At 38.8% G+C, this 27977-nt stretch overlaps 1 protein-coding gene across 2 annotated transcripts in view; it reads right to left on the bottom strand.

The window, feature by feature from the left end:
* Positions 1 to 27977, bottom strand: part of DDX42 (DEAD-box helicase 42) — a 35894-nt gene that overhangs the window by 4555 nt on the left and 3362 nt on the right. Inside the window, exons 2-15 of one of the 2 annotated variants that reach the window (XM_070390044.1) lie at positions 21261 to 21497; positions 19384 to 19534; positions 14055 to 14116; positions 12729 to 12765; positions 11744 to 11893; positions 8331 to 8435; positions 6745 to 6864; positions 5501 to 5677; positions 4847 to 4975; positions 3859 to 3958; positions 3214 to 3261; positions 2605 to 2702; positions 1070 to 1346; positions 89 to 315 (exon numbers count right to left, since the gene is read on the bottom strand). In XM_070390044.1, coding sequence (XP_070246145.1) covers positions 89 to 315; positions 1070 to 1346; positions 2605 to 2702; positions 3214 to 3261; positions 3859 to 3958; positions 4847 to 4975; positions 5501 to 5677; positions 6745 to 6864; positions 8331 to 8435; positions 11744 to 11893; positions 12729 to 12765; positions 14055 to 14116; positions 19384 to 19534; positions 21261 to 21481 — 1902 coding nt within the window. In that variant the 5' untranslated portion in view covers positions 21482 to 21497. Of the gene's footprint in view, positions 1 to 88; positions 316 to 1069; positions 1347 to 2604; positions 2703 to 3213; positions 3262 to 3858; positions 3959 to 4846; positions 4976 to 5500; positions 5678 to 6744; positions 6865 to 8330; positions 8436 to 11743; positions 11894 to 12728; positions 12766 to 14054; positions 14117 to 19383; positions 19535 to 21260; positions 21498 to 27977 lie in introns of those variants that run through there. The other variant, XM_070390045.1, reaches the window with a different exon arrangement.

Genomic DNA, 27977 nt, shown 5'->3' with positions numbered 1-27977 from the left:
CTACCTGCCCAACTTTATTGTCATGTTTCTAGGTTACCTGCCTCTGGCATACTGAAGTTTTTTCACTGAAGTGTGTCCAGCCACTCACCTGCATGGCCAGATCTAGGAGCTCCTTGGAAACATGCTGATTGGCTCCTTCCAAGTTCCGAACAAGGTCACCAGCAAAATTGCTGTCCTTGGGTGTCAGCAAGGTATAGGCCACGCCCTTCTCACCCGCTCGTCCTGTGCGGCCAATCCTATGAGTATGGGTGTCAATATCTCGTGCCACATCATAGTTAATGACAGTCTTAATTGAAGGGATGTCCAGACCACGGGCTGAAATAAAATACCAAATTCTTTTATTCTTTATCAGAAGTCAAAACACCAAAGTCACCCAAAATGCTTACTTCCTAAGAAGCCACATTCCTCTTATCTAAGCAAAGCACATGGTTTGATGTGCTGAGATATAGGTACGTGAGCCACCCTTCTAGAAGGAACGCTACTATTATAGATTCTACAATGCTAGGTACACTAAGTGTGTAGTGACACCTATCTTCTACTACCAGTAACCTGCCGTGGCCTCTCTCTTGACCAGAAATATGTTGGGGGAAAAAAAAAATTTACAACCAACATCAAATGTGTCTTGAGGCTGAGAAGTGATCACCTTTCTGGGAGAAAATACCAAGTTTTTAAGTGTAGCTATTAAAACTCATCAGAACAAACTCAAAAATCACACTTCAAAATTTTTTTCTGATCTTGAGTGAAATATGTCAAACTACATAATCAAACTAAGATATCTACTACATTTAGGGACACAGCCTACGATGTAACTGTGTTAACAGTTTCATCCTCAAGTGTCTTCCAATTGCAGGGATTCTTTTTTTTCAGAGAGGAATACTAAGTGGGAAGTGGTACTCAGAGTTCCAGACTGTGATCACCGTGCTCTGAGCTGCTGCCTCATGGGGTGTGGACAGCCGGGCCAGCAGAGTGCCTTCAACTGGCCTCTTCAGACGTTACAGGTCTACGTAGCCAGACAGAGCAACCCATACAACACAGGACCCGAGGGTTACTGGGGAAACGCATACCCTACCTGCAACATCTGTGGCCACTAGGACGGGGATGTCCTTTTTCTTAAAGTCTGAAATAACCTTGTTTCTTTCACTCTGATCCATGTCACCATGGAGCAGGCCAAGATTATGACCCTCCTGCTTAAGGTTATTGGCCAGCTCTTCAGCATTGGCTTTCTTAGTAACAAACAGGAGGACACTCCCTGAAGAGGTAAACTCCACTAGACGCCGGGTGAGCCAGTTCCATTTACTAGGTCCAGAATGGAGAATCTCCACAATCTGAGTCACATCTTCATTTGCCTGAAAAGAAATGAAAAAGATGACGGCAACATTTGTGCCACAGGGCACCTGAGTAAGAACTCGACACCACACTTTCCACCTGTGTCTAGAAGAACCATGAACAATCCCCGTATCCTTGGGCTTTCCTTCAGCAAGTCAAGTGCAACTCAAATTTTACATCCCTTCTCAAATCACAGTGCTCTCCACCTCCCCTGATGCACCTCCTGCATTGGCAGGCGAGTTTCTTTACCAGTGTGCCACCTGGGAAGCCCTCCGCTAACATGTGTACATACACCTAGATAATCTCTAAGCCCCAATGCTCTGCAATACTTTTCTACATGCCTATTCAGATTATTCCCAATAGAGTAAGAGGTCCTAGTACAACTCATATCCACACATAGAAGGCACTCAGCAATCAAAGTGGACAATGTTTAAAAGCTAACTGCACAGAACTTTTGGAGAAGGCAATGGCAACCCACTCCAGTACTCTTGCCTGGAAAATCCCATGGACGGAGGAGCCTGGTAGGCTGCAGTCCATGGGGTCGCTGGGAGTCGGACATGACTGAGCGACTTCACTTTCACTTTTCACTTTCAGGCATTGGAGAAGGAAATGGCGACCCACTCCAGTGTTCTTGCCTGGAGAATCCCAGGGACGGGGGAGCCTAGTGGGCTGCTGTCTCTGGGGTCGCACAGAGTTGGACATGACTAAAGCGACTTAGCAGAAGCAGCACAGAACTTTACTAGCGTACTAAGCATATTAAGGAATTCTCAAGGTTGCCTTATTTGATTTCCTAATCACAATTCAGAGAAATTTTCCACATAGGGCATATGTATAGGTGAGGAAAACAAAAACTTAATTCCATAGGCCTTTCAAATCTCCCCACTCCACACTGCACAGGCCGCCTCCCACAATCACTGAAGATGTTACTTCCATGCAAACCGACCAGCATCTTTCAGACAAGACTTGCTCTTTTTTTCTCCAAAATAAATTTTTTTAAAAAGAAACCTTTTATTGTGGAAAAAATTTTAACACTCAAAATGAATAAAATGAACAAAATCAACTCCCATGTAACCATCACCAAACTTCAACAATTATTAACATTTTGCCAAACATATTTCACCTATTGCCCCCAACCCTTGTGCTTTTAAAGCAAATTTGAAACACGTTGCCTCATCCATAAGTGCGTAACGTTTTTTCTCTCAATAGTGAGAAATGAAATCCATGTCACCAGTGTGAAAAATAACCCACTGGGACTCCATCTGCCCTGCTCAGGCTTACCTCTCCAATATCTCCCTGTACCACACGAATGGGGTCAATCAGGATGTCTCTGGCCAGTTTTTCGATCTTTTTCCGAAAAGTTGCACTGAATAAGAGAGCTAAAAGGTAAACCATGTTAAAGAAACAGTATCACTTCTTTTCTGAATACTCACTAAAGCTCCTACTGACATTCACTGCTCAGTTTTTGAAAAACGAAAGCCCAGTGAAGTTTACAAATTAATTCACTAAGGAAAAAAAATTACCATTGTTTTACTTTTACACATTTTCAGTTAAGGCAGATGTTGCTGTCAGTATGGTTCAGAAAAAGGCTCTCGACTTCAAGTCAGCAGATCTGCACTGTGTATCGCCTCTAGCCAGTGATAAAACGTTATGAACTGCGGCATGTCATTTAATTCTCAGTCTCGGGACTATCATGTGTAAAAATGAGTGAGTTCTATCTGGTGATCTCTAAGGTCCTGTCTAGCTCAGATAAACTGTCATTATCTTCCCCTTTATGGTTCCTCACAAGTACAAACATGATTATTTTTACTGCCATAACTGAGAGTTATAAAATAAATAGGTGTTTATTCTGAGTACAAATGTGGCTTAAGGAAACTGCTTCATACATACTCTGTCTGTCAGGACGGACATGACTTGCTATGGATCGCACCTGGTACTCTGGAAGAAGTAGAAGAATAAAATCAGTATTATAACTCTGCGTGGACAGTTTGGGATACCTGGAAAATCATTTTATTAATAGCAAAAATCTTTCTATAAAGACATTATAGGAACTAAGGAAGTTCTGAACTCCCAGACCTGTCACTCAGTGTGAAACTCAGAAACACTTAGCCCAACACCTAGCTGGGTTAGGCTCAGTGGTGCTCCACTCAACAAAGACAGTTATTCAGAATTTTCACACAGCTGGTTAAGTCAAGGAGGACAGGAAAGCAAAGGCCTTGAAGGATATGGCACCTACCTCCCGAATAACACAGACCTTGACCTCCACAATCAAAGGCAGGTGAATAAAAATAAAGCCTAGAATATTCTCCCTATATTCACAGGCACTTTCAAATGTCCTCAACCCAGTTAAGCCTAACATACTTTTCCTGAAAGAACTCCTAAAAATAGCTAATGTCTTAGCTCTATCTCTACGGTCCAACCCTACCCAGGAGTATTTTTAGCTTCTCACACAGAGAAAAAATTAAGTCTAGAAAGACATGGAAAAAACTAGTGTCATTAAGACAGAGAAAGAAGAATCTGGTATTCAAAGCATACCAAATCCCATGTCAAACATTCGATCTGCTTCATCAAACACAAGGTAGGAGACTCTCTGAAGGTTGGTAGCTTTCTTCTTCACATGATCAATCAGTCGACCCTACGAGAGCCAGAAAATGAACAGGAAGTCAAGTCATCCCAGTATCTGCTGGATACTGGTTCCAGCCTCATTCCCTATGAGGAAGCTCAAGTCCCTTAAACGAAATTAAGCAGTATTTGCACATACAACCTATGCATACCCTCCTGTATATTTTAAATAATCTCTACATTACTTATAACACACAGTGTAAATGCTACATAAAAAGTTGCCAACATATGGAAAATTCAAGTTTGCTTTCTTGACTTTTTTTTCCCCTGAAGATTTTCAATCCTTGGCTGGCGGATCCCACAGGGAAACCTGCCAATGTTGAGGGCTGTTTAATTAAATGTATTTACAAGAACTTTCTAGAGTTCTGCTCCTGGAAAAAATAACACTCCAGTTTCAGACTGCAATATACAACTAGTCTGACAGCCTTGGAATTTATGCACTACTGCGCTCAAAAGAACAGAAAATCTGAAAACTCACTGGCTTCCTCCTTTACATTAATTGTGATTTAAACTGTAGAAAGAAGGTGAAAACTATTTTTTGTGAGGCTTTGTGAAATGACCAAAGTTAAAGCCTTACTGATGGGTCTTAATGTTTAAACTACAATCTTCAAGGCAGTTTTGACCATATTCTGAACTTAGGCTCTCCATAAGCACGGATCCATTTTCCAGGACAGTGTTAAGAAAAACTGTTTGATGCAGACAGAAATTTGTAGCATATAAAGAATCTTACTAGACTGCTATTTTAGTACAGCAACCAAAATTAAACCAAAGCCACAGCTATCACTGCCTCAGAGTATTCTCAACCCTGCTTCACCACATTTCAGGGGAAATGCCCTCCAACAACTGACATTTTTTCCATACCGAGAGGCTGATAAGCTATTTAAACCCAAGACATACTTACTGGTGTACAAACAACAATCTCTGCCCCTTCCTGAAGGGCCTTGGCCTGTTCCCACATGCTCCCTCCTCCATACACAGCCACTGATCGAAGATTGTATGCCTTCCCAAACCGCTTACACTCTGCATGGATCTGCAAAGGTAACATAATGGCATATGAACACACACCTCTGTGACACTAACCTCTGTCACAGTCCAAAAAGGAGTTATGAAAAACACACAAAATGTGATGTCAATAGAAAATCAAAAGGTAGAAAATACAAACACAATTTTATTCATAGAGAAAATAAACAGGCTACCATTATCACATCTTAAGAGGCTATCTAAAATCTTGTTGTGATTATTCTTTTTCACTTCTCTTCCTGACCCTGTTATTGCCTTTCACCGAACAAAAGGCAAATCAACTGGTTCCCAAATCACTTGGTTATATAGAAAATACATAACATGCAATATTTTCCAGAAGTTTCCTGAGAGCACAACAATGTGAATCTACTTAATGTCACTGAACTGTATACTTAGAAATGGTTAAAGCAGTAAATTTTGTGTTTTTCACATAATTATTAAAAAAAGACACACAAAGTTTCCTGGTGATTCTACCCAGCTGATTAGTCCTCATTAGTTGACATATGGAAGGGGACACTCTACATAAAGCACATACCTGCTGGCAGAGCTCCCTAGTGGGACACACAATCACTGCAATTGGTCCATCACCTGGTTCCAGTTCTTTCTGGTCCATTATATGAATCAACATGGGCCAGATGAACGCAGCGGTTTTCCCACTGCCTGTTTTGGCAATACCAATCATGTCTCTACCACTTAATGCCACAGGTACACCCTAGAGGAAAAAAAGTAGTATCCACTCTAAACTTTCAATTTTAAAGATGAACTGAAGGCAACCCTGAGAAAGGGCAAATGACTAATAATGACATTTATTTCCAATGGGACAAAAATGTCCTAGGCTATGCACACTGGTTATGAAATAACAAGAAATACCTGGGGGAAAAAAAAGAATGAAACATCTGGATTCCCATAAACTTCATTTATAGGAAACATTATCATTGGTAAAATTTAACAAAAAATTGTCCCCCCTCACCATGAAGGTATAGAATGTCTCATCCACATACTGAACTGTGTGGAAAAGAATGAAGTCCATTTATAAATGGGAAACGGAAGCTATTACTTTCAGTTATAAATGAGAAGTTTCAGGCCATGGACAAAGGAATCCTCTTAATTGACAGTGCTACATCTCTCCACACACAAACTTTTGTTTAGTTTAGGCTTAATGAACAGTTTTCTTCAGATCATATTTTCAAGACATTTATCAGAAACAAAAGAACACTTCTTAGTCCTTTAGCAACTTTTTAAAACAGGTAAGAAGTAGAATTATTAATACAGCACACTAGTGAAAGATACAAGTGGCCAGATAACAGGGCTCTGACCCGAGGGCAGAGTGGGCTACATTTTTATAATCAAAGAAAAGTGACGAAGGGGAGAAGAACACCTCATGTCCTAGGTCTCAGTTGAGTCCCTAAGACAGGTCACCAAATGAGGGCCCCTGGCTTTTGCACAGGGAAGAATTCAAAAGCGAGCCATAGTGAAATGAAGGCAGTTTATTTGGAGATTCACGTTTGACGGACAGAATGTTGTCCATCTCAGAAGGTGACAGCAGTCAGTAACTTAAAGAGTGGTAAAATATTCACTTCTGCTTTTTTTTTAATTTTTAAAGGTTTCAAAAGTTCTATCCCTGTCAATACAGTTCTGTATTAAAGTGTTTTATTGCTTTGTCAGTTTAAAAAAAAAAGATCACAATATCATTCCACTTCATTTTTCTTTCGCTGTCTTTACTTCGGTTCGGTTCAGTCGTTCAGCCCTGCCCGACTCTTTGTGACCATGTTTACTCACCTGGCACTGTATTGGAGTGGGCTGTGTGTACTCAGACTTCCGAATCTGGTGCATAAGTTGTTCATCAAACCCAAAATGAGCAAAACTACTTCCTGGTCTAGGAGGTGCAGCACCAGAAACCTAGAGACAAAGACGACTTGCAGGAATGACTTGTACTTCAATATAAATAGCACTAGAAGGTCAACAATATTTACCTGTAGCTCTCCAGTGTTTAGTTGGAATATGAAGAAGTGAAAACCTAAGTCTATACCTAATAGCTTACAATGTGTGAAAAGGTAAATTCAAATAATAACGGACCTAAATCTCGCATTAAAAAAACTCCAAAATAAATATTTCTGAGATAATGGTCAGGTTATTTTAAATGATTACGGGCCTTGAAATCTCTTCAATCACAATTAATTTTCTCATAAAAAATAAAAAGAAGTCAGGTTCAAAAAACTGGAAAAAGTCAATATATTTTTTCCATGTGTATAACTATTAACCAAGTGGTAGAAAAAATAAAATTTACTCTAGAAATAGAGTGCAAATGAGGTCCAAATGCAGACACACCTATAACCCACTGGTTACAAAGATACTATCTACTGCTCCAATCTCAGTCATGCCTGAAGAGACAGTGTCCTGCTTAGTGCAGATGCAGACACTGCAAACGCTGAGTGTCTGAACTGTACCCAGGTGAGGAATGGGGCTCCACCTCCATGCTGACTCCAACAGTGCTAAGCTTTCAATGCTTCTGGGGTAATGTTGCTATTCCAATCAGTGTTTCACTTAAAAGTTTTTTTTTTAAGGGGTATTTCTTAGAAAACAGACAAGTACGTACACACACACAAAACCACTCAACCACCTACCCCTCAGGAAACAAGTTCAAACATCACGTAGCAACTGGTATGGCCAGAAAGCTGTCCACACCAGAGCAGACATCATTGTACTATCCGTATGTTTCACTTAATCTCTAGCAGCACCTTAAACAAATGTGGTCAAGGTACAACCCAAAGCTTTTTAGTGGACAGTTTAAAACTATTATTCTGATATTAGTGCATGCATGTTTTGTAAAGTTGTTAATTTCTTCATCTAATTAGAAAATCGTGCTGTATATAATGTGAAAAGCAAGTGCATCTTAATCTTGAAATATTTTAAGACTTCCCATATTGTTCACATCAGTTAATCTTGTCTCCTCTTTCTAAAGATGGGGACCACTTGCCTTTAGCCCACCCAACAGTTCTTAATTAGCACATTGCTCTCATGGCAATCAGAAACACTTACTGATTAGTTTTAAGGTCATATGACCTATTGTTCCAACACAACACACAGTTAAAAAAACAACTACACAAAGCTGACTGAACACATACATATAGCAACTCATGTGTATAAATAAAATAAAAAAAAATCCTATCCTAAAATAGCTGTAAAACTAAAACAGTAAAATCAAGACACAGAGTCCAAAGGGTCTAATTATTACTCTACCAAAGACAGTTCAAGGACTTTTGGAGAAGAAATTCAAGATTATTTCAGTATGGATAAGCAATAATACTAACCCTGAACTAATTAATTAACATTAATATGAATCTCTGCCTTACTAGCTGACTTACCCGAAGGTTGAGCTTATGCCGGAGATCTATTAGCTGCTGTGGGGTGAGGTTGGTTATCTCTTCATGTTCATTGTAAAAATTTTTCTCAAATGGTGGATAGTCAATCTGCAGGTCCAATTATTCAAAGTTAGTCTAGAATTCAAGATTCGATCCTGTAAGTTTGATTTTAATGCAAAATCACCTTTCACAAATACTATACAAGTAAAGCCATAACCAGCTAGAGAGAAAAAAGGAATTCACTTATTCATGACACAAATCCTCAAAGTACAACCAGAACTTTTTCCCATTCCTGTTTGAACAGCCTTGATGCAGACTAAGGAATCTCTAATGCCAAAGGACTCAGATATTCCACCCTGTAACATTTAAATATGCTTTCCGGTAAGCTGTTCACCTAGATCTAGGCCTCTGATAATATTTCTAAGGAGTTCCATTCTTTTTAAAAACACGGAAATGTTTTTGTTAACTTTAAAAAAAACGTACTGTCGGGCATTTCCAATTCCAAAGAGGGAAGAAGTCGTTTCTGCTACTCCTCTCATAGCTCACTGTACCAAGGAAACGAAACACTAGCATATCACCACATATGAACCTGGCTAAACGATTCTCTTTCTGACATGGTATGTCTACAACAAATCTCTTTTTTTTTAAGGAGAACTTAAGCATTTGATAGGTGGTCAAAAACTTCATAATTCTAGATATAGCTTAAAATTAATTATCGTTCTATGGTACTATCAACAAAGAGAAAGAACTAAGTTCTCCTTTAGCATTATTAACAGGACCTTTTATTACGCTCCCCACAATGCTGCACCAAGCCCTTTTCTTCAGTTCTCTTATCAAAACAGAAGCTCTATGAGGGTAACAATTTTTGTCTTAACAAAAATCTACAAATATCGAAGTTTTTTTACACACACACTTTTTTTCCTTTGGTTTCCAAGCAAGAGGGGGAAAAAAAAAGAATGTGAAGAAAGGGTATTCTTTCTTCATTTCTGGTCTCTCCTGGCAGACTTCTCATTACATTAGGACAACTATGGGATATACCCCAGGCAGGATGAAGTTTGAGTACTCTGTCAAGTATCTCAGATATCTTATTAGACAACTATTTCAAATACTTGTACTTGTTTCTTTATTATATTTTCACTCTTTATCACGGATGCAGCCTCCTAGATAGATTTCATTTAGGTAGCTTCATTTGCCACATGTAAAATGCCAACTGCTTAAGTGGTTAACAGCTGCGCAAAAGGAAAATCTAAAGAACTGAATATAACCCACACTCTAGTCTAGACCAGTAGCTCTCAAACTTTTTGGTCTCAGGTACCCTCTACACTTAACAGAAATACAATGAGATTTGATTTTAAAAATGGTTATTATCTACCGTTATTTATTGTATTAAAAAAAGAAAATTTTTAAATTTATAATTCATGTTAAAATAACAAACCTCATGACACTTTAACATATATGCTTTAATAAAGATAACTTTTATTTTATAATACTATTTCACATTTTTCCAAATCTTATTATTTTCTATTGCATTCAAATTGTTGCAATGTGTTGTTCTGATTAAAGCCAAGGAAGAAAACCTGGCCTCCCAAAGATATGTAGTTGGAAAAGGGAAAAAGAATATTTATTAATAACCTTTTCAGATGCTTGCAGACTTTTACTCTTGACACTACACTCAACCTTGACAGGTACACATTTCTTAAAGGTTATTTTCACTGTGTAATCCAAAACCATATGGACGAATTTTCACATTTTGTCACACTATAATTCATGGGTCTATCCTGCACTTTGAATGGGGCCTTTACTCATGCATGATTCTGTAACATCATGCATTGGCTCTCTGAAAATACTGGTTCACTGAGATGGCTTGAAGATCATCCAAGACATTTCACTGTGTAATTAAAAAAATACACATTTCATGGCTGATTATCAACAGACTTTAAGGATTAGAAAGCTGTCACCTATAGCCACCACCCTGAAAGCGCCCAATCTCGTCTGATCTTGGAAGCTAAGCAGGATCGGGCCTGGTTAGTACTTGGAAGGGAGGAAGCTGTCAAACTCACTGTGATGAATACAGTGTCCCAAATTCTAATTTCTGCATGAAAACTTGAGTCTCTATCACTGACAAGAGACACTTTTGTTTTCCTTGATGTGCCATTCATTTTCTCAAGTGAAAATGGTGTCCCATGAAAAAAAAGCAGCTAGCTCAGTTCACGGGAGAAGGCAATGGCATCCCACTCCAGTACTCTTGCCTGGAGAGTCCCATGGATGGAGGAGCCTAGTGGGCTGCAGTCCATGGGGGTCGCTAAGAGACAGGACTGAGCGACTTCACTTTCACTTTTCACTTTCCTGCATTGGAGAAGGAAATAGCAACCCACTCCAGTGTTCTTGCCTGGAGAATCCGAGGGGCGGGGGAGCTTGGTGGGCTAACGTCTATGGGGTCGCAGAGTCGGACACGACTGAAGCGACTTAGCAGCAGCTCAGTTCACAACTTGAGCACCTAAGTGTCTTTCTTTGAGACAACTGTCATATCTCGGCATGCAATAAAAATGTTTACCTGCCCTTTCCCATTTTGTCACATGGAATGTAAGAGTAATGTAAATAATTTTTGTTTCATCAAGGATACTCTGACGTGAAGCTGGCTTCTATTTTCGGTACTGTGACAGTCAGGCAGGGAAGAAGGCAGTGACCACCGGGACAACGGGCACCACTGTCCCGATTCAGGCTAAGGTATCAGCATTGCCTTCAGCCATCAGTGCCGATGCCGACGCAGTGAAGACGGCAAATCACCTCAGCATTACCACGAAAACTCTTTTGACTCTGTAGACTCCGTGCAAAGACCCTTCTAGGTGTCCTTGGACCACACTCTGAAAACCACTGCTCTAGATCTAGAATCACTAGGGCATGCAAGCTCTAGTCTGATATTTAACCTGGATGAAATACTGATTTTTTTCCCCCAAGTGAGTACACAGATATCCTCATTTCCTTTTCCTGATTTAAGAACAGCCTTTCATCTGCCCCAGATCTGGGAGAAATAGTAAAGATTTATAGCAATTAAAAAGCAAATGCAGGTCCAGGGACCCACAGTTAAAGGAAGATGGTAAGTGATGGTATGGAAAACAAGTACAATTGCTTGAATACAATTTTTCACTTAAAACTGAATGTGAGCAAGAGACTCAGCTGTACCTTGAATAGTACAGGCTACAAAGTCTCAACCATTCAGTCACCTTCTGATTCAATCACTTGGCAAATACGACAAAATTCCAAAGAAATATTCTCATGACATAATGAGGAGTACGAATCAGAGGAGTACTCTGATATTGGGAAAATCTAAATATTAAAGCTGAAGAAAACTGCATCAGCTTGAAAGAGAAAACTGCATCAACTTGAAAGAAGAGTCAAATTCAGCAATACCATACCTCTGAATGATCAATGGGAGGAAGAGGATCAATGATTTTTTTTGAAGGTGCAATTGGATTTCCATCACTGTCATATTCCAAATTATCTTCCTCCTCCTCTTGAACCACACCAGCAGTTGGATTCTCTGCCATATACCGAAAATAAGCTTCCTGCAGGAAAGCACAAGATCATAATCATACCCAAGTATAACAGAACATTTTTGCTCCTGTAATTAGTGCACACAGCGTACCAGATGACTGCACAGTATACATACCTACCCAGTAAGATAAGACTCTTACTAGCAATTCCTTTAACAATAGCAGTATTCAGAGGGACAATCAGAGGAAATGAGACAGTTACTACCCTAAAGTGATTTAGGTTGCTTAACAGAAGACTTATAAAACTGTCAGTTCCACAGCCTTCCTGGGGTGGAGTGTCTACTACCTACCCTGCTGAGAGCTGTGGAACACATGCTGTGGCTTTACCAATCCAAGTTTGGAAGCTGACACTGATCAGAAGGGTCACCAACCTAGAAAGGGCTCACTCTGGGTCCCTTCTCTCCATCCCACAACTGAATGGGGAAAAAATACTAAAGGACTGTCATTTAACGAATGTTCCATCTTGAAACACAAGAATCACAAACAGAACCCTTAGAAACAGGTCAAGGTTAGGTGTTACGAGAGGTTGTCTATAGATCCCACACTATTCTACTTCTTGATTTATCAGAATAAACATTAATTTTGGATTAAAAAAAATCACGCTGAGTAAAGCTCATCTTTATTTGTGATATCGTACTTGACCAAAATTTCCATCTTCAACATGGGGGAAAGCCACATGAATCTTTATATTACCAACTGGTCACACAGGTAGAAAAGGAGCAAGTCAAATGACATTCCCTGCTGAACGTCAGGAATGGCCATTTCAGTGAAGACAAGCTCTAGCTTGTCCCCAGGACAGACTTTGTGGGGTGAAAGTAAAAGATAGAAATACTGCATAGGAACTCACTTGGTCATCTTCCTCTTCAATGTCATCTCGAATACCCCTGGAAAAACAAGCGGAGAAACAAACTTCCCTGCAAATGTTCCACATACCCAGCTCCATACTTATAGCACATTAGTGTTGAATTCCATACAGGACAGGAACTCTCAACACTAACAATAACAAAGTAGCAGTAAGCACACTGGAAGCCATCCATCCACCACGCATGTCTGATTTCACACTATAAGCTGCAGTTTGCATTTCTTTTGAATGGGATGATGTGGTACCCCTAGAAACATCAAATATATCAATACTAACAAGAATATAGGGAGTAAAAACTTGTGAAGAGATACCCAAGGGCCCTAGCTTTGTATATCCCACACAACAAACACAATGCAGTTGTGAAAAGGATTTTGTATTAAAAGCAGAAACAAGAAGAACACCTGCATTTGGTATACACTAAAGATGGTCACAACTGCCTTAAGGTGCCCCAGAGTTTTTAGCTCTGAGTAACTGCATTCAGCCAAAATCCTCAGGGACAGGGAGAAAAACTACATCAACTCTTTTTAAAATCTGGGACTAAAACAGTTCATGTGGAGAAGTGGACCTTCTCCACTTGCATCTCTCAGGAACTATGAAAGTATAGTTGCTTAATTCCCACAACCATTGCTTTTTAATCAGACTTTCTGCCTACCCTAGAGCACTTGCTATTTCTAGGGCAAGCAACACCACCAGTGGAGGGTAGCTGGAAGGGAACACAACACAAAATAAGCACCCAAGCGAGGGCAGACCCTCCGTCTGGCACAGGAGCCTTGGGGAGGGGCTGAGCACTGACTGCCAAGCAGAGGGCAAAGTCCAACCTGCCTGCCTGTGCTTGGTAGCAAAAGCCTTAAGAAAAGTATATTCAGCAAGGGAAAGAGGAGAATTCTCTTTCCTAGAAAATAAAGTATTTCAAGCTCTGACTAGATGCTAAAGCATGTCGCCCTCAAATCAGATTTTATTATTTATTAATAATATACATAGTTTTTTTGTATATAATTACGGTTACATCTTAAAAATCAATCACATATGCATAAACCTATTTTATATTAGTTATGGGGACAAAACTCAGAAAAATGAACCCAAACTAGTAATGATGCTCTCTTGCTTCCCTAAAAACTATTTACAGTTGAATACCAAAGAGAATGCAAATGCAGTCATCTCTATTACCTACAAAAATATTATTTAAGGTAATAACTTTAAGTCAGGACATTTGTGCAGTTTAATTTTTCTTTATAAACTTTGGGGGAACAGGCTTTGCAATAATGTAGCAATTGTCATGTAACCTTTCTGAAGGAGAAGAAAACAACTTACTTTACGTTTTTTCTTTCCTTGTCCTTTTCTTCAAGCCTCTTCATGTCTCTAGCCGCCTGATCCTAATGAAACAAAAGGCCGTATGGAATCACCAACTAAAAACATTGAAAGGAAAATTTCTTTATAAAGAATTTTTAGATTCAAACAAGCACCATCACGGTTTTAGCTATGCATTTTGACAACTGCACTGATGCAAATTGTTTTTTGACAATTATTTTTTAGAGAGAAATACCCATGTTCTAAAAACTTGACTATATATGCAGATTCCATAGTTTTTATCTGCAAATATACCATGTGTGGAAAAATTAGTAAAAATGCTTGATTGACTTTTTTTTTTAAAGAGTGCCATTGCCTTCTCCATAATTACCAAAGGGGCTAGTAAAAAAATGCAGATTTCTGTATCTGGCTCTAGAAAGGTGGTTCTGAGCCTTGGGTGATTCTATCCCCCGTGGACATCTGGCAATATCAGGAGACATTTTTTGGCGGGCACAACTTGGGGTGGGGGCAGCTGTTACTAACATCCAGTGGGTGAAGGCCACAGATGCCTCTAACCATCCTGCAACGCACAGAACAGCCCACCAGAGAACTACCCAGCCCTAAATGCCCTTAGGGTGAAAACCTTGCACTAAGTAAACTGCAGCCATGAAATCAAAAGGCGCTCGCTCCCTGGAAAGAAAGCTATGACCATATTAAAAAGCAGAGACATCATCTTGCCAACAAAGGTCCGTATAGTCAAAACTACGGCTTTTCCCATAGTCATGTACAGATGTGAGAGCTGGACCATGAAGAAGGCTGAGCACCCAAGAACTGGTGTTCTGAACTGTGGTGCTGGGGAAGACTCTTAAGAGTCCCTTGGATTGCAAGACCACCAATCAATCCTACTGGAAATCAACCCTGAATATTCACTGGAAGGACTGATGCTGAACCTCCAATACTTTGGACACCTGATGGGAAAAGCTGACTCACTGGAAAAGACCCTAACGCTGGGAAAAGCTGAGGGCAGGAGAAGCGGACAACAGAGGATGAGGTGTCTGGACAGACAGCATCACTGACAACGGACATGAGTTTGAACAAACTCCAGGAGACAGTGAAGGACGGGGAGCCTGGCATGCTGTAGTTCAGGGGTTCAAAGTCAGACACAACTTAGCAACGGAAAAACAACAAATAAATCTACTAAATCAGAACCCTTTGGGGTGGACTTACATGTCCACCCCACTTACATGTGAAATACATGTACTTTTCCCATTTTTCATAGGTAATTTTTATATAGCAAATTGATAATTATTGATCTAAATTAATTCTTTGCTTTATACACGTGAAAATCAAGGGTAGAAGAATAAACTACTTTTCGCCAAGGTTAAAACGCATTCTGCTAACTGTTTTTTGTTGTAAAGCAATGTGAGTTTTTCTGACTTCTTTGATTTGGATTAATGCAATACCTTGGCAACAACACTCTCCCCAAGATCAGATAACATCCAATCTCTCCGTCCGAAAATCAGCAAAATGCCTTTGGATACTACAGCAGAAAATATCTGGAAGAATGATGTTGTATCAAAAAGATTTAACCTCCAAACAGCTTCAACTACTTGAAATTCCAAGCAAGAGAATTTGGACCATTCTTGGATACTCCTACTCAAAAAGGGCTATGCCAGTTTGCACTACCAAAAATTAAATCTAAATTTAAACCTCAAAAATCAAGAGTTGATTTTTATTCTAATTCATCACTAGGGATCTGAAAAAATAATGAGAAACACAGCCCTTTGGGAAATGTCCATGTATCAAGAAGATTAAAAAAAAAAACCTAAACCAATATGTATATGATATCTCAAACGAAACAAACCATTTATCCATTGCCTTTACTTCTAGAAAGAATCATTTAACACACTGTATTTACAAAATTGCTACCATCTTGCAAAGCACAGGTATGTTCTGAGTAGTTCTGGTAAGCATTATGCAGAAATACACAACACAAGAACTCAGATGCTGAATGATATAGCAAAAAGAACATGGGCTTTGGAGTTGAATCCTGGCTCTGCTACTTTTTAGGTATACACTCTTTGGAAAGTAATTTATTCTAAATCAAAGGTGGGAAACCCAAAATACTCAATGGGTAGCAATTTCACAATGAATGAAGTGAGGCAAGATAAGGAAAGTTCTATACTTCTGACACGGACATGTTTTGCTTGCATTTTACTAAGTTGTTTTTGTTTAGCTGCTAAGTTGTGTCCGACTCTTTGTGACCCCATGGACTGTAGCCCTCCAGGCTTCTCTGTCCATGGGATTTCCCAGGCCAGAATACTGGAGTGGGTTGCTATTTCCCTCTCCAGCAGATCTGCCTGACCCAGGAATCAAATGCACATCTCTTGCTTGGCAGATAGATTCTTTACTACTGAGCCACCAGAGGAAGCCCTGAATATTCTAAAGAAGCATGCTCTAATTTTTCTTTTAAACACATAGCCCTGAGTTTTATTTTCGGATATTTGACAACAGACCCACACTCAGGAAATCTACTTCTCCACTATAAGAAAATTATAACACAAATATGACGGTAAAAGGCTCTAAGCGATGGCCTCAGTGTCAAGAAGACAACAGGGACTGATGGGCGAAGTAGAAAAAGCCTGCCTTGCCCAAAGCAGGCAGTTATTTTGTCAGCAACAGCCTGTTTTGTGCCACACACGAATGCAGTCCCAGTCCTGCCACATTTTTCACTTTTCAGGAGACTGATCTTTTAGACAAAAATCTCCGGATCTTAAAAAATGTTGGCTCCTATTTTTAAAAAGCATCGTTTACACCAAACAAAACCACATCTTTACTGGATTCTTTTCCCCCCCTGCTTCCTCAGAGGAGAGATGAATTCTGGCTGAAGACTTCAGGTAACAAGTAACTGAGGAATCTAGAAGGACTTTACTTCATAAACAATGAAGCGACAGTTTCTGAGTAAGAGGAGTAATATGACAAGAAACACGCTTCAGCCCAATTACTCTGTAGCTGTCCACTACATGAATAGGAGAGCAGAGAGCCTAAAGAAAGGAGGGAATTAATTTAGACCAGGTAAGAGTTAAGGTAGAGGGGAAGATGACCATAATGGAAACAGAAACAGATACAAGAGATACTGTAAAGACTGACAGAAGCTGGCAAATGATGAGAGGAAGGCAGCACTATGTTCTGCAAAAGCTAGTTCTCAGGACTACTAAGCAAGAAAAATCAGATCTGCATCCCAGCTCTGCCACACAGTACCAATGTGGTTTGGAGAAGTGATCTGGATTATCTCAGGGTTCAGTTTTTTTTATCAGTTAAGAAGTTTTATATAGTTTTTCTGCCTATTCACCTTTGTTATTCTGAGGAATAAAGCAAGACATGAACATGCTTGATCAGTTACTAGAAAAAAAAAAAGAAGGGACTTCCCCAGCAGTCCAGTAGCTAAGACTCTGCCTTCCAATACAGGGGGCACAGGTTCCATCCCTGGTCAGGGAACTAAGATCCCACATACCACACAGCAAAAAAGAAAAAAAAAAAAGAGAAAGAGAGAGAAAACCCAAACAATAAATGAAAGAGAAGAAATCACAACAACCACAAAAAAGCCATAAGAGAATACTATGAACAATTAGATGCCAACAAATCCAACAACCTAGAAGAAATGGACAGCTTTCTAGAAACATGCAGCCCACCAAAACTGAATGAAGAAGAGAAACAGGTAAACTGAACAGACCGAACATAAGAAATTAAATAAAATCTATAATTAAAAAACTCCCTACAAACAGAAGTCCAGGACCAGGTAGCTTCACTGGGGAATTCTACCAAAAATACAAAGAACTTACACTGATCTTTCCCAAACTCTTCCAAAAGACCACAGAGGAAGGAACACTCCCAAAGACATTCTATGAAGCCACTATCACCCTGAAACCAAAACCAGACAAAGACACTACCAAAAAATAAAAGTATAGGCCAGTATCTTTGATGAGTATATGTGCTGTGTGCTATGCTAAGTCGCGTCTGACTCTTTACAGCCCCACGGTCTATAGCCGGCGACTCCTCTGTACATGAAATTTTTCAGTCAATTACTGAGTCACTTTTTGCTGTACAGAAGAAATTAACACAACACTGTAAATCAACTATACCTTAATAAAATTGAAAAAAAAAAGAGGGGCTATTTGAAGGAAGAAATTAAAGCCAATTTGGGAATTTTCTGGCAGTCCAGTGGTTAGGACTGTGCTTTCACTGTGGAGAGCCAGGGCTCAATCACAGGTTAAGAAACTAAAATTCCACAAGCTATTTATTGGGGCCAAAAAAAAAAAAAAAAAGTTAAAGGGACCAGGGGAACACATCCATGTAAAAATAGCCAATATGTTTCTAGAAAAGCAGAGCTGAAACTAAAGAGAGACTATGGATCTAAAGATATTAATTTATTCACACAGAAGTTAATTTTGGAAGTGGGTAAGGTCACTAAGGAATGTATAAAACCTGAAGACAGCACATTAATAAAGAGAACTGTAGCAGAATCATATGAGAAACTGGAAGAGAATCACAAGAATGACAGATAACAGTCACATGGCTAGGTAAGGACTTTTTTTTTGGTGTAATCACATGGTTGTTGTTTTTTAAGAGTTATAGACATAGAAATACCAATAGATGAAATGATATGTCAGAGATTTACTTTAAATAATGTAAAAGGGGGTGGGAGGTGTCAGATAACAAAAGACTGGCCAAAGTGTTACCTGATAAAGCAGGGTGAAGGGCATATGGGAACTCATCTTATTATTCTACTTTATGTGTTTGAAATTCTTCATGATACAAAGTAATTAAATAGAAAAGTCAGAGACATGGGAGAAAAGAAAAAAAATACAAAATCACAAAAAGCCTAGTGAGAAGAGTTTTAAGGAGGGAGAGGTCACAAGTCTCATTTTCTACAGCAAGGTCACGAACATGGATAAAAAGAAATAAACACCAGAAGTACGGAATACAGAATCTGTAATTTTAGCAAATTCCTTAAGTTTAATTACCTTACATAAATATGTATTCAATAAAAGCTAGATTGAGTAAGATAGTATTCACTCCATTTAAGACTAAACCAAGAATTATTAAAATAGAACATACCACACAAACGCACACTTGAGCCACTATGTTCAAGGGCTACAGTTCACATTCCTAGGTACCAATCATCTCTGAAAATGCTACAGGGCCATGCAAGTATATTTAAGAAACTATGGAATACAAGAGCAAAATTCTCTCAACAAAGGGCCAATAAACAAATTCTGAGGACTGAAGCACTAGGTTAATCTGACCTGTTTCTAATTGCTAAAGATGTTAACGTAACAGAGTTGATACTTGCCTCCACTTCAGCCATGAATGCCTCTAAGGGATCATCATCACTGTCAGAGTCTACTGGCTTGGAATGGAATTGCTGGCGGGTAGGTGAGTTCTCAGCAGGAATGTAAGGTAAATCAACGTTGCTAGAATCTTCTTCCTCATCTTCAAAATATCTGAAAATTAAGATTCATGATTGATAAAGTGAATGTTTAATTTGGGGGTGGGTGAATCTTTCATTTAACAAAATTTTTATTATGGTATGTATGTTACCATTAACAGATTTTGGTCCTTAGGCTTAGGACTTAATTATTAAGTATCATTTGATATATGCCAAATTCTAATACGGCAAAAAAACCACAGCAGATTCTCCATTTCAGTACTGTCTGCTAAAAATTACATTTCTAGTTCTGTCAAAAGGGATGAGTTTCCAATACAAAATTATCAACAGCATATCACTGTTGAACAGATACAGCAAATATTAAAGCATGCTATGGAAAAAATACTTTTGTATGAAATATCAAAAGCCTAGTTTATTTTTCACCACACTTTAAAAACTTTTAGAGATTAAATTCATAAGGCTAGAGATGTTCTTAAAAAGTTCTGGGCTATTTTCTAAGAACCAACAAAAAAACTTCTAGAATTGAAAATAAATGCTCAGGAGTATAGCCATTATTTTATAACTATAAAAGGAGAATAACCTTTAAAAACTGTGAATCACTCTGTTGTACACTCAAAACTAATATAACATTGTACACGAACCACACTTCCTCACCATACTGTGTTATGTATTCAGAAAACAACTTCAACATCTGGAAAAAGTACCACTTTCCCTCTAACAGATATCCCAGAAAAGAATATTGATATAGCTATACACTAAAACAAAACAAAAATACTGTTTAGAGCTTATCTCAGAATTAAATGAAAGAGTAATACAACAGAATATTAAAGAGATCAAAACTACAGTCTAAACTTCAAAGCATTTCAAGTCTTCATTTTAAAAGCTCTAACCATTCTTACATGCTATATACACACACACAAATGCATATTTCTCTATACAATAGTTGCATTTAATGTATCCCTGAGCTGGTAAACTGGTCTCTAGAATAATGATCCTGGACTTTGCTAAATCTTAAACACTTAGTTATGAACTTAATTGCTAAATAATATACCAATTTTTTAAAATGCTGCTAAATACGTTAAAAACTGTGATCTTGAAGGTTAAAAAAAAAAAAGCTCAACAGTGTAACGACCAGGCTAGAAATAATAGCAATACAACATTTCTTTAGATCTGGCAAAAAAAAAAAAAAAGAACTTAAAATCTGTAAAGAATTAGAGCTCAAACTTTCAAACCCCAGCTTTTCAACAATCACTTTATTAGACAATCAAGTTACAAAAGGTAACTGGTAAATATGGTTCCTGAGAACTGTGAGCAAAAATCTGAGATTTTCCTACCACTATAAGATGTTACAACACAACAGTTTAACAGTTTTAAGGACTTCGGTGTTGAGTCAAACTATGTCTCTACCAGTTCTGATAACTGCCTGTGTTTACCAAACAACTTCTATGCTTTAAATAAAAAACTTCAGTGAAGAACATCAAAAACCATGTAAATTAAATAATTCAATTTTAAACAAAACACTTTAGCCATATTTAGGTTTCAATGGCCTCAAATCCATTTTGGAACAAGGAAAAATAAAGGACCACACAAGTATTATATTCCTTGGGAATGAGTGAATGTAACAATTTAACTTGTTAGGAACAATGCAATTCAGTGAGATAACCAATTTAAGAAGTCGTTATTATTTGAGAAACAAATGGTTTCTTTGCTTCAATTTTTTTGATGGAATGAATACCTCAAAGACTAACCTTGCTAAATTACCAGATATTATTACCACTTACGCATTTTCTTCATCGAAGTTGGCCCGTTTAGAACCAATTTTGTAGAAAGAAGGGAGCTGGGGTGGAGCCGACTTTCCAAAGCCAGAAGCAGAGCTGGCTGCCCCAAAGGCACTATGGGACTGCTGCGGGAGCTTCGGCTCCTCCTTCTTGCCAGCACTGATGGCAAAACCGCCAAAGCCAAAGCCCCTCTTGGTGCCGGGGCCACCTTTATTCCAGTTCATGGTGTCAGGGACTGATCTGTTAGGAACAAGACACATGGACAAATTTAACTTTATATAAAAGTGAACAGCCCACTGATGTTCATGTCTCTTCCAACCTTTACCTACAATTTTAAACATTTGCCTCTCAATTAAAATTTTAATTTTGGTACAAAAAAGATTGGCACAACACTGTAAATCAATTATACTTCAATTAAAAAAATTTTAACTTTGGACTTCACATATGCAATATGCTAACCTCAGATACGCATATGACACCACTCTTACGGCAGAAAGTGAAGAGGAACTAAAAAGCCTCTTGATGAAAGTGAAAGTGGAGAGTGAAAAAGTTGGCTTAAAGCTCAACATTCAGAAAACGAAGATCATGGCATCTGGTCCCATCACTTCATGGGAAATAGATGGGGAAACAGTGGAAACAGTGTCAGACTTTATTTTTTGGGCTCCAAAATCACTGCAGATGGTGACTGCAGCCATGAAATTAAAAGATGCTTGCTCCTTGGAAGAAAAGTTATGACCAACCTAGACAGCATATTCAAAAGCAGAGACATTACTTTGCCAACAAAGGTCCGTCTAGTCAAGGCTATGGTTTTTCCTGTGGTCATGTATGGATGTGAGAGTTGGACTGTGAAGAAAGCTGAGCACCGAATTGATGCTTTTGAACTGTGGTGTTGGAGAAGACTCCTGAGAGTCCCTTGGACTGTAAGGAGATCCAACCAGTCCATTCTAAAGGAGATCAGCCCCGGGTGTTCTTTGGAAGGAATGATGCTAAAGCTGAAACTCCAGTACTTTGGCCACCTCATGCGAAGACTTGACTCATTGGAAAAGACTCTGATGCTGGGAGGGATTGGGGGCAGGAGGAAAAGGGGACGACAGAGGATGAGATGACTGGATGGCATCACGACTCGATGGACTTGAGTTTGAGTGAACTCTGGGAGTTGGTGATGGATAGGGAGGCCTGGCGTGCTGCGATTCATGGGGTCGCAAAGAGTCGGACACGACTGAGCGACTGAACTGAACTGAACCTTAATAAAACAGTCACATTTTCTTGTTTTTTGATACACATTTTTTAATTGGGAGATAACTGCTTTACAATTTTGTGTAAAGTTGTACACAAAATTGCTGGTTTCTGTTGTACAACGATGGGAATCGATCATAATTTCACACACACACACACCCCCTCCCCTCCATCTTGAGCCCCCTTTCTCTCCGGGTATCAGTCATACTTTTACACACACATACACTCCTCTCCCTCTTGAACTCCCTTCCTCTCCCCTTGAAACAGTCACATTTCCTAAAACACCGAAGACACCGTAATTTATTTTACTGAGCTCTCAATTGGAACAGGAATTCAGTATTTAACATCATACCCTTCAAAAAGATTTGATTGCCAGTTGAATATCTTATTCAGTTAGCCTACTGTTAAAGATTACAAAGAAATCTCCTGAGCATCATTCAAACTCATTTAAAAATAAAACTTTTTATCTTATTAGTCTTGGTTTCAAAAAACTATTTTTTAATGAAACAAGTTACCTAAGTTTCACAGAACAGCAGAAAACTCAGAAAGCAAAAAAGAACAAAATTTAACACTATCTGAAACTCCTCTCCCAGATACACAATTTTGTTGATATATTTTGCTTTTTTTTTCTATGCGTGTGTATACACACACACAATTTAAGATCAAAACTGAAACCATACTGTACAAATTGTTTTACTGATTTCTTCACCTTATGATACACATGACTATGTGAATAAATACACTTCTCTACTTCTGTTTCTTTTTTAAGTTGTGAAACATATCCTGTGTCTTTGTCTATACTCTTTATTATTTCCTTAGGTTCAATTTTTTAAAAACACAACTGCTTATCAAAGGGAAAGTGCATTTGAAGTTTCACATTTATGGACAAGTGTCCATTATACACTGAGTAACATGGTAAGGGCGTAAAACAAGCCTGGTGGTATGATTCAATGTAAAAATGTGTACCTGTACCAAGATAGCTGGAGGGCTATTTATCAAAATGTTAATACCAATCATTTGAATTTTACTTTTTTTCTCTTTTAATAATGGTATTAAAGTTTACCATTAATAAGAAAAGTTTATATTTTTATAAAAGACTCTGAAGTCAATGTGAAAAGAGTTTCAAAAACTGCTTTTTACGATGGCACTGTTGAAGTGACTAGGAACAGGAACAATATGCTCTGCTCTTCTGGTTCTATACCCCGCTCACCGGTTTTGTTTTACTGCTGTTACACAGTACTTGGTTCAGTCTGTTTAGTATTGAATTTGATCTATGCTATGTCAATCTCTACCCTTAGCTCCAGGTAGGGACTGTCTTTACTCATTTTGGACCTTTCGTAGAAAATATTCACGGTTAGAGAAAGCACTTAATAAGTAATAGCTTACTCAAACATAATTAAGACCATTTCTTGCCTTCTTCTGGAATTCCTTAAGAGGAATCAACATAATTCTAGTGAGATGATATTTAGTTAGAAGATTTACAAGCCAGAAAATTTTAGCATCTGAGAGTACTGTTTAACCAATCTGTGAGCCTGGCCTTCCAAAAGCTGTTCCTAAGCAACAAAAATTACAGATTTTGAATTTTAACCTTTTTCCTAGGGTATATAATGCGTAATAAGAGGCTATTAGTAATTAATCCATTAAATTTTGGATTCTGAATTTTATCCCTTTTCCTTCTGTATATAATGCATAATAAAAATCTAGTAATAAAGAAGCCATTGAAATAGGTAAAGGAAGGATGGAAAAAACAAACGTTGGTAGATTTTAAGAATTACATGAACAATCTCATGGCTTATTGAAAGCCTGTTGAGAAAGTTCAGGCATTGTATTGGGCGCTGGGCATTTATCTATGAAAGATACAGTCCCATTCTCAAGGAATTCAGTGTAGTTTTAGGCAGCTTACAAAAAGAAATGATGTGTAGAGGTATTACAGAAAGCGCATTCATTGATGGCCCAGTAGAAGAGTACCCAACCTACCATGAATGGGGGACAAGGCAGTTTTTCTGGAGATGACAGTGGTGTTAATTTTTTAAACCTGAAGAGGTATTAGACCAGGGAAGAAGTGCCCGAGAGAAATTTTAGATGCTACCACAAAGGACTGGAAATAGTTCAGTGCAGCTAGAGTTCTCTAGGACTTTTGGGAAAGTTGCATGCACATGTTCAGAAAGACAAACGGCCCAGATATAGGGTTGGTGTACTATGCTAAGAATACACCATACAAAAATATACTCTGCCAACTGTAAGGAATCATTAATTTTAAGCAAAAAAGAGGACATGTTTTGGATCACCATTTTAGAGACATCAGATGAGAGATGGCATGAAAAGTTGGGACACAAGGAAAGTGGTTAGGACATTATCATAAAAATGTAGATAAACCACAACAAGGTACTACAAAACTAAGGAAGTGGCTATGAGGAAGGGCGGGGTGTAGATCTGATGTTTTACTGAGGTATTTATGAGGAAGAATCAACTGGGGAGAATGACCAAATCAGACGTGGAAGCTGAGGAGGAGGAAGGAGGAGGAGGAAGAAGGAAGAGTCTAGAATAATTTTGGAGGGTTCTGGCTTTTACAGATTGGGTGAATGACAGTGCCATTAACAGAGATGGAAACCCAGAAAAGTCACGGGTGGAGAAGCAGGTAGAAAGTGAGATCAGTTCACAGTACCTATGGGAGCACTCAGGATAGCTGGCAAGTAAGGTCTGTAAGTGCAGAGAGAGATCTGTGAAGGAGTTCTAGGTACCACATGAGATATCCGCATTTGAGGTTACTAATGTAGATAAGCCAGCAAAGAGGGCAGAGAGAGCGAGAAAAGAGGTGTTAGTGGAGGTCCATACTTAGGAAGGATCGGGAAGAGAAGCTCATGTGAAAACCTGAAAAAGAACAGAGAGAGAGACACAGAGGGTAGCAGAGAACAGTGACATAGATGGTGCGAAGTTTTACAAGCAGAAAGAAATGTCCAATGTTAATAACAAAAGAGGAGATGGGGTGGGGGACGGGGCGTGGCGGGGTAAGAACTGAAAAGCCCCTGTTGAAGCAGTAGGGAAAAGGTTAAGTGATGATTGGTAAGGGGTAGAGGCTGAAGACAAGGCCAAGAGGAGTACAGATTACTTTCTAGGCCTTTTATCAATGTGAAAGAGAGTGTGAGGTGTTAACGAGAGGAATTTTGCTTTTTGTTTAAGGAAGACATCTAACCACGTTTATATGCTAAAGAGGAAAGGCCAACACAAACAGAAAAACTGAAGATTTAGGATGACAGGAAAAATCACAGGAACAAGGTGTTGCCGAAAGCTGAAGAGAAAAGACCAAAACCTTTAACAAGGAGTAAATAACACTTCCCCCTAGGCTGAGGACAGGAGAAAAGGATGGGCATAAATTAATCCCACTAAATAACCAAAGGGCTCAAATTAAAGAGAAATAAATCAAATACTTGGTTTTAAAAATTCAACTTCTGCAGACAGGCAAGCAGCATGACCTTGGGCAGGTGAGAGTTGCTTAATAGCTTAAAAATATGCAATACTTTAACTCTTCCAAGATGTGGGTCAACCCAAAGACTGAGAACCCTTAAGTGCCCCCACACCTTTCACTAGTGTGATCTAGGTCACACTGCCCATGTTCCCCAATTAACTGTCTCCAGCAATGCCAAACAATTGTGCTTTCTACAACCCACTGACTAGAATGTCAGCGCCACGTGGGCAAGGACTTTCTTGTTTTGTCCAACATAGTATCTTTAGTGCCTGGTGTACACAGTACTCAAAAATTTTTCGTTGAATGGATAAATATCAGGCTCTTCAAAATTCATCCCAGTATCTGTGAAATCCATCAGCTCCTATTATTATAAGCCTTGCTATCTAGCCAACCAGCTGTCCTGATGAAATCTAAGCCAGGTCATCCTCAGATACCACTGATTTTGACTTTCTTGAACCGTTTTCCTACTATTAGTCCACGTGTATGGCTACAGGTCCTCAACAATCAGAGGTCTGAGGGACTGTAGCAGATATAAGAAGCACAAGATGGCCAACCTCATCTCTATTTGGTTTTATCATTTTTTTTTTTAATGAGCCCTCCTCTGCTTAGGTTATAAGTCAATGAAAGTAATTTGCATTCTCTAGGCAAACACTGGAGAAGAGAAATCTACTCAATAGTTAATAAGGAAGTCAAAACATAGTGAGGACATTAAAAAATTAATGTAGTCCACCATTCATGGGTCTTCTCAAAGCTCCCTTTATAGTGGCTTATTAAAAAACTAACCATAGAACTATATGATATAGCATTTCCTCTCCTGGCTGAGTATATGCCCCAAAGAACTGAAAACAGGGACAGACATTTGTTACACCCATGTTCCAAGTAGCATTATTCACAAGACAAAAGGTGGAAGCAACCCAAGTGTCTACAGATGGATGAATAAACTAAATGTGGCAAGATAAATATATAGCAGTAGTACTCAGACTTAAAAAGGAAGAAAATTCTGACACACACTACAACACGGATGAGACTTAAGGACGTCAAGTTAAGGAAATAAGCTGGACTTCCCTGGTCATACAGAGGATAAGAATCTACCCGCCAATGCAGGGGACACAGGTTTGATCCCAGGTCCGGGAAGATTCCACATGCCCTGAGGCAACTAAGCCCTCGGGCCTAGAGCCTGGAAACTGCAACAAGAGAAGCCATCGCAATGAGAAACCCACACACCACAGCTAGAGAGTAGCCCTCGCTATTACAGAACTAGAGAAAGCCTGGACACAGCAACGAAGACCTAGTCCAGCCAGAAATAAATAAAAGAAATAAGCCACTCACAAAAGGACAAATATGGTATGATTCCTCTTACATGAGGTACTTAGTCAAACTCAGAAGCAAAGTAGAAGGGTGGTTGCCAGGAATTAGGAGGAGAGAGGATGGGGAGTTACTGCTTAATGGGGGCAGAGTTTCAGTTTTCTAACATGAAAGAAGTTCTGTGGACACTGTGGTGCTGACGGTAGCAAAACAGTGTGGACGTACTCAGCGTCCGTGACCTGGCCACTTGAAAGTGGTTTTGATTTTTCATGTGTTATTTTACAAGTTAAAAAAAAAACACCCTTGAAAATCAAAGAATCAGAATTCAACTACACATGTATTTTTAGAGTGTTATTTTATCTGGTTTATGAGGGAGAATGATGCTGTCCAGACCTCAGTTTCTACTCTAAAATGCAAATATACTTGTGAAATTTCAGTTACATTTTTTCTCTTTAAAAAATACTGTTTTTAAAAATAAAACATTTACTTTGAAAAGAATTAGCTAATAGAACCATAAGCAAAATGTATCAGCATTTGCTTTAAAGACAGCAATATGAGTTGGGTCTTAGAAATCACCAACATGTTTTATGTAGACCAATAATCACCTTCTGTTTTGTGCCCAGTACTGAGAGGTAACATCTCTCCCTTCCTTAACCTACAAGAAGTGAGGGAAACAGCCCTATGAGGTAAAGTATTAACTGAAGTAACAGTGG

The sequence above is a fragment of the Bos mutus genome, chromosome 19, assembly GCF_027580195.1.
Source record: "Bos mutus isolate GX-2022 chromosome 19, NWIPB_WYAK_1.1, whole genome shotgun sequence".
In the NCBI taxonomy this organism is placed as follows: Eukaryota; Metazoa; Chordata; class Mammalia; order Artiodactyla; family Bovidae; genus Bos; species Bos mutus.
The sequence above is the reverse complement of the archived record's forward strand: the minus strand, read 5'-3'. Positions and strand labels throughout refer to the sequence as shown.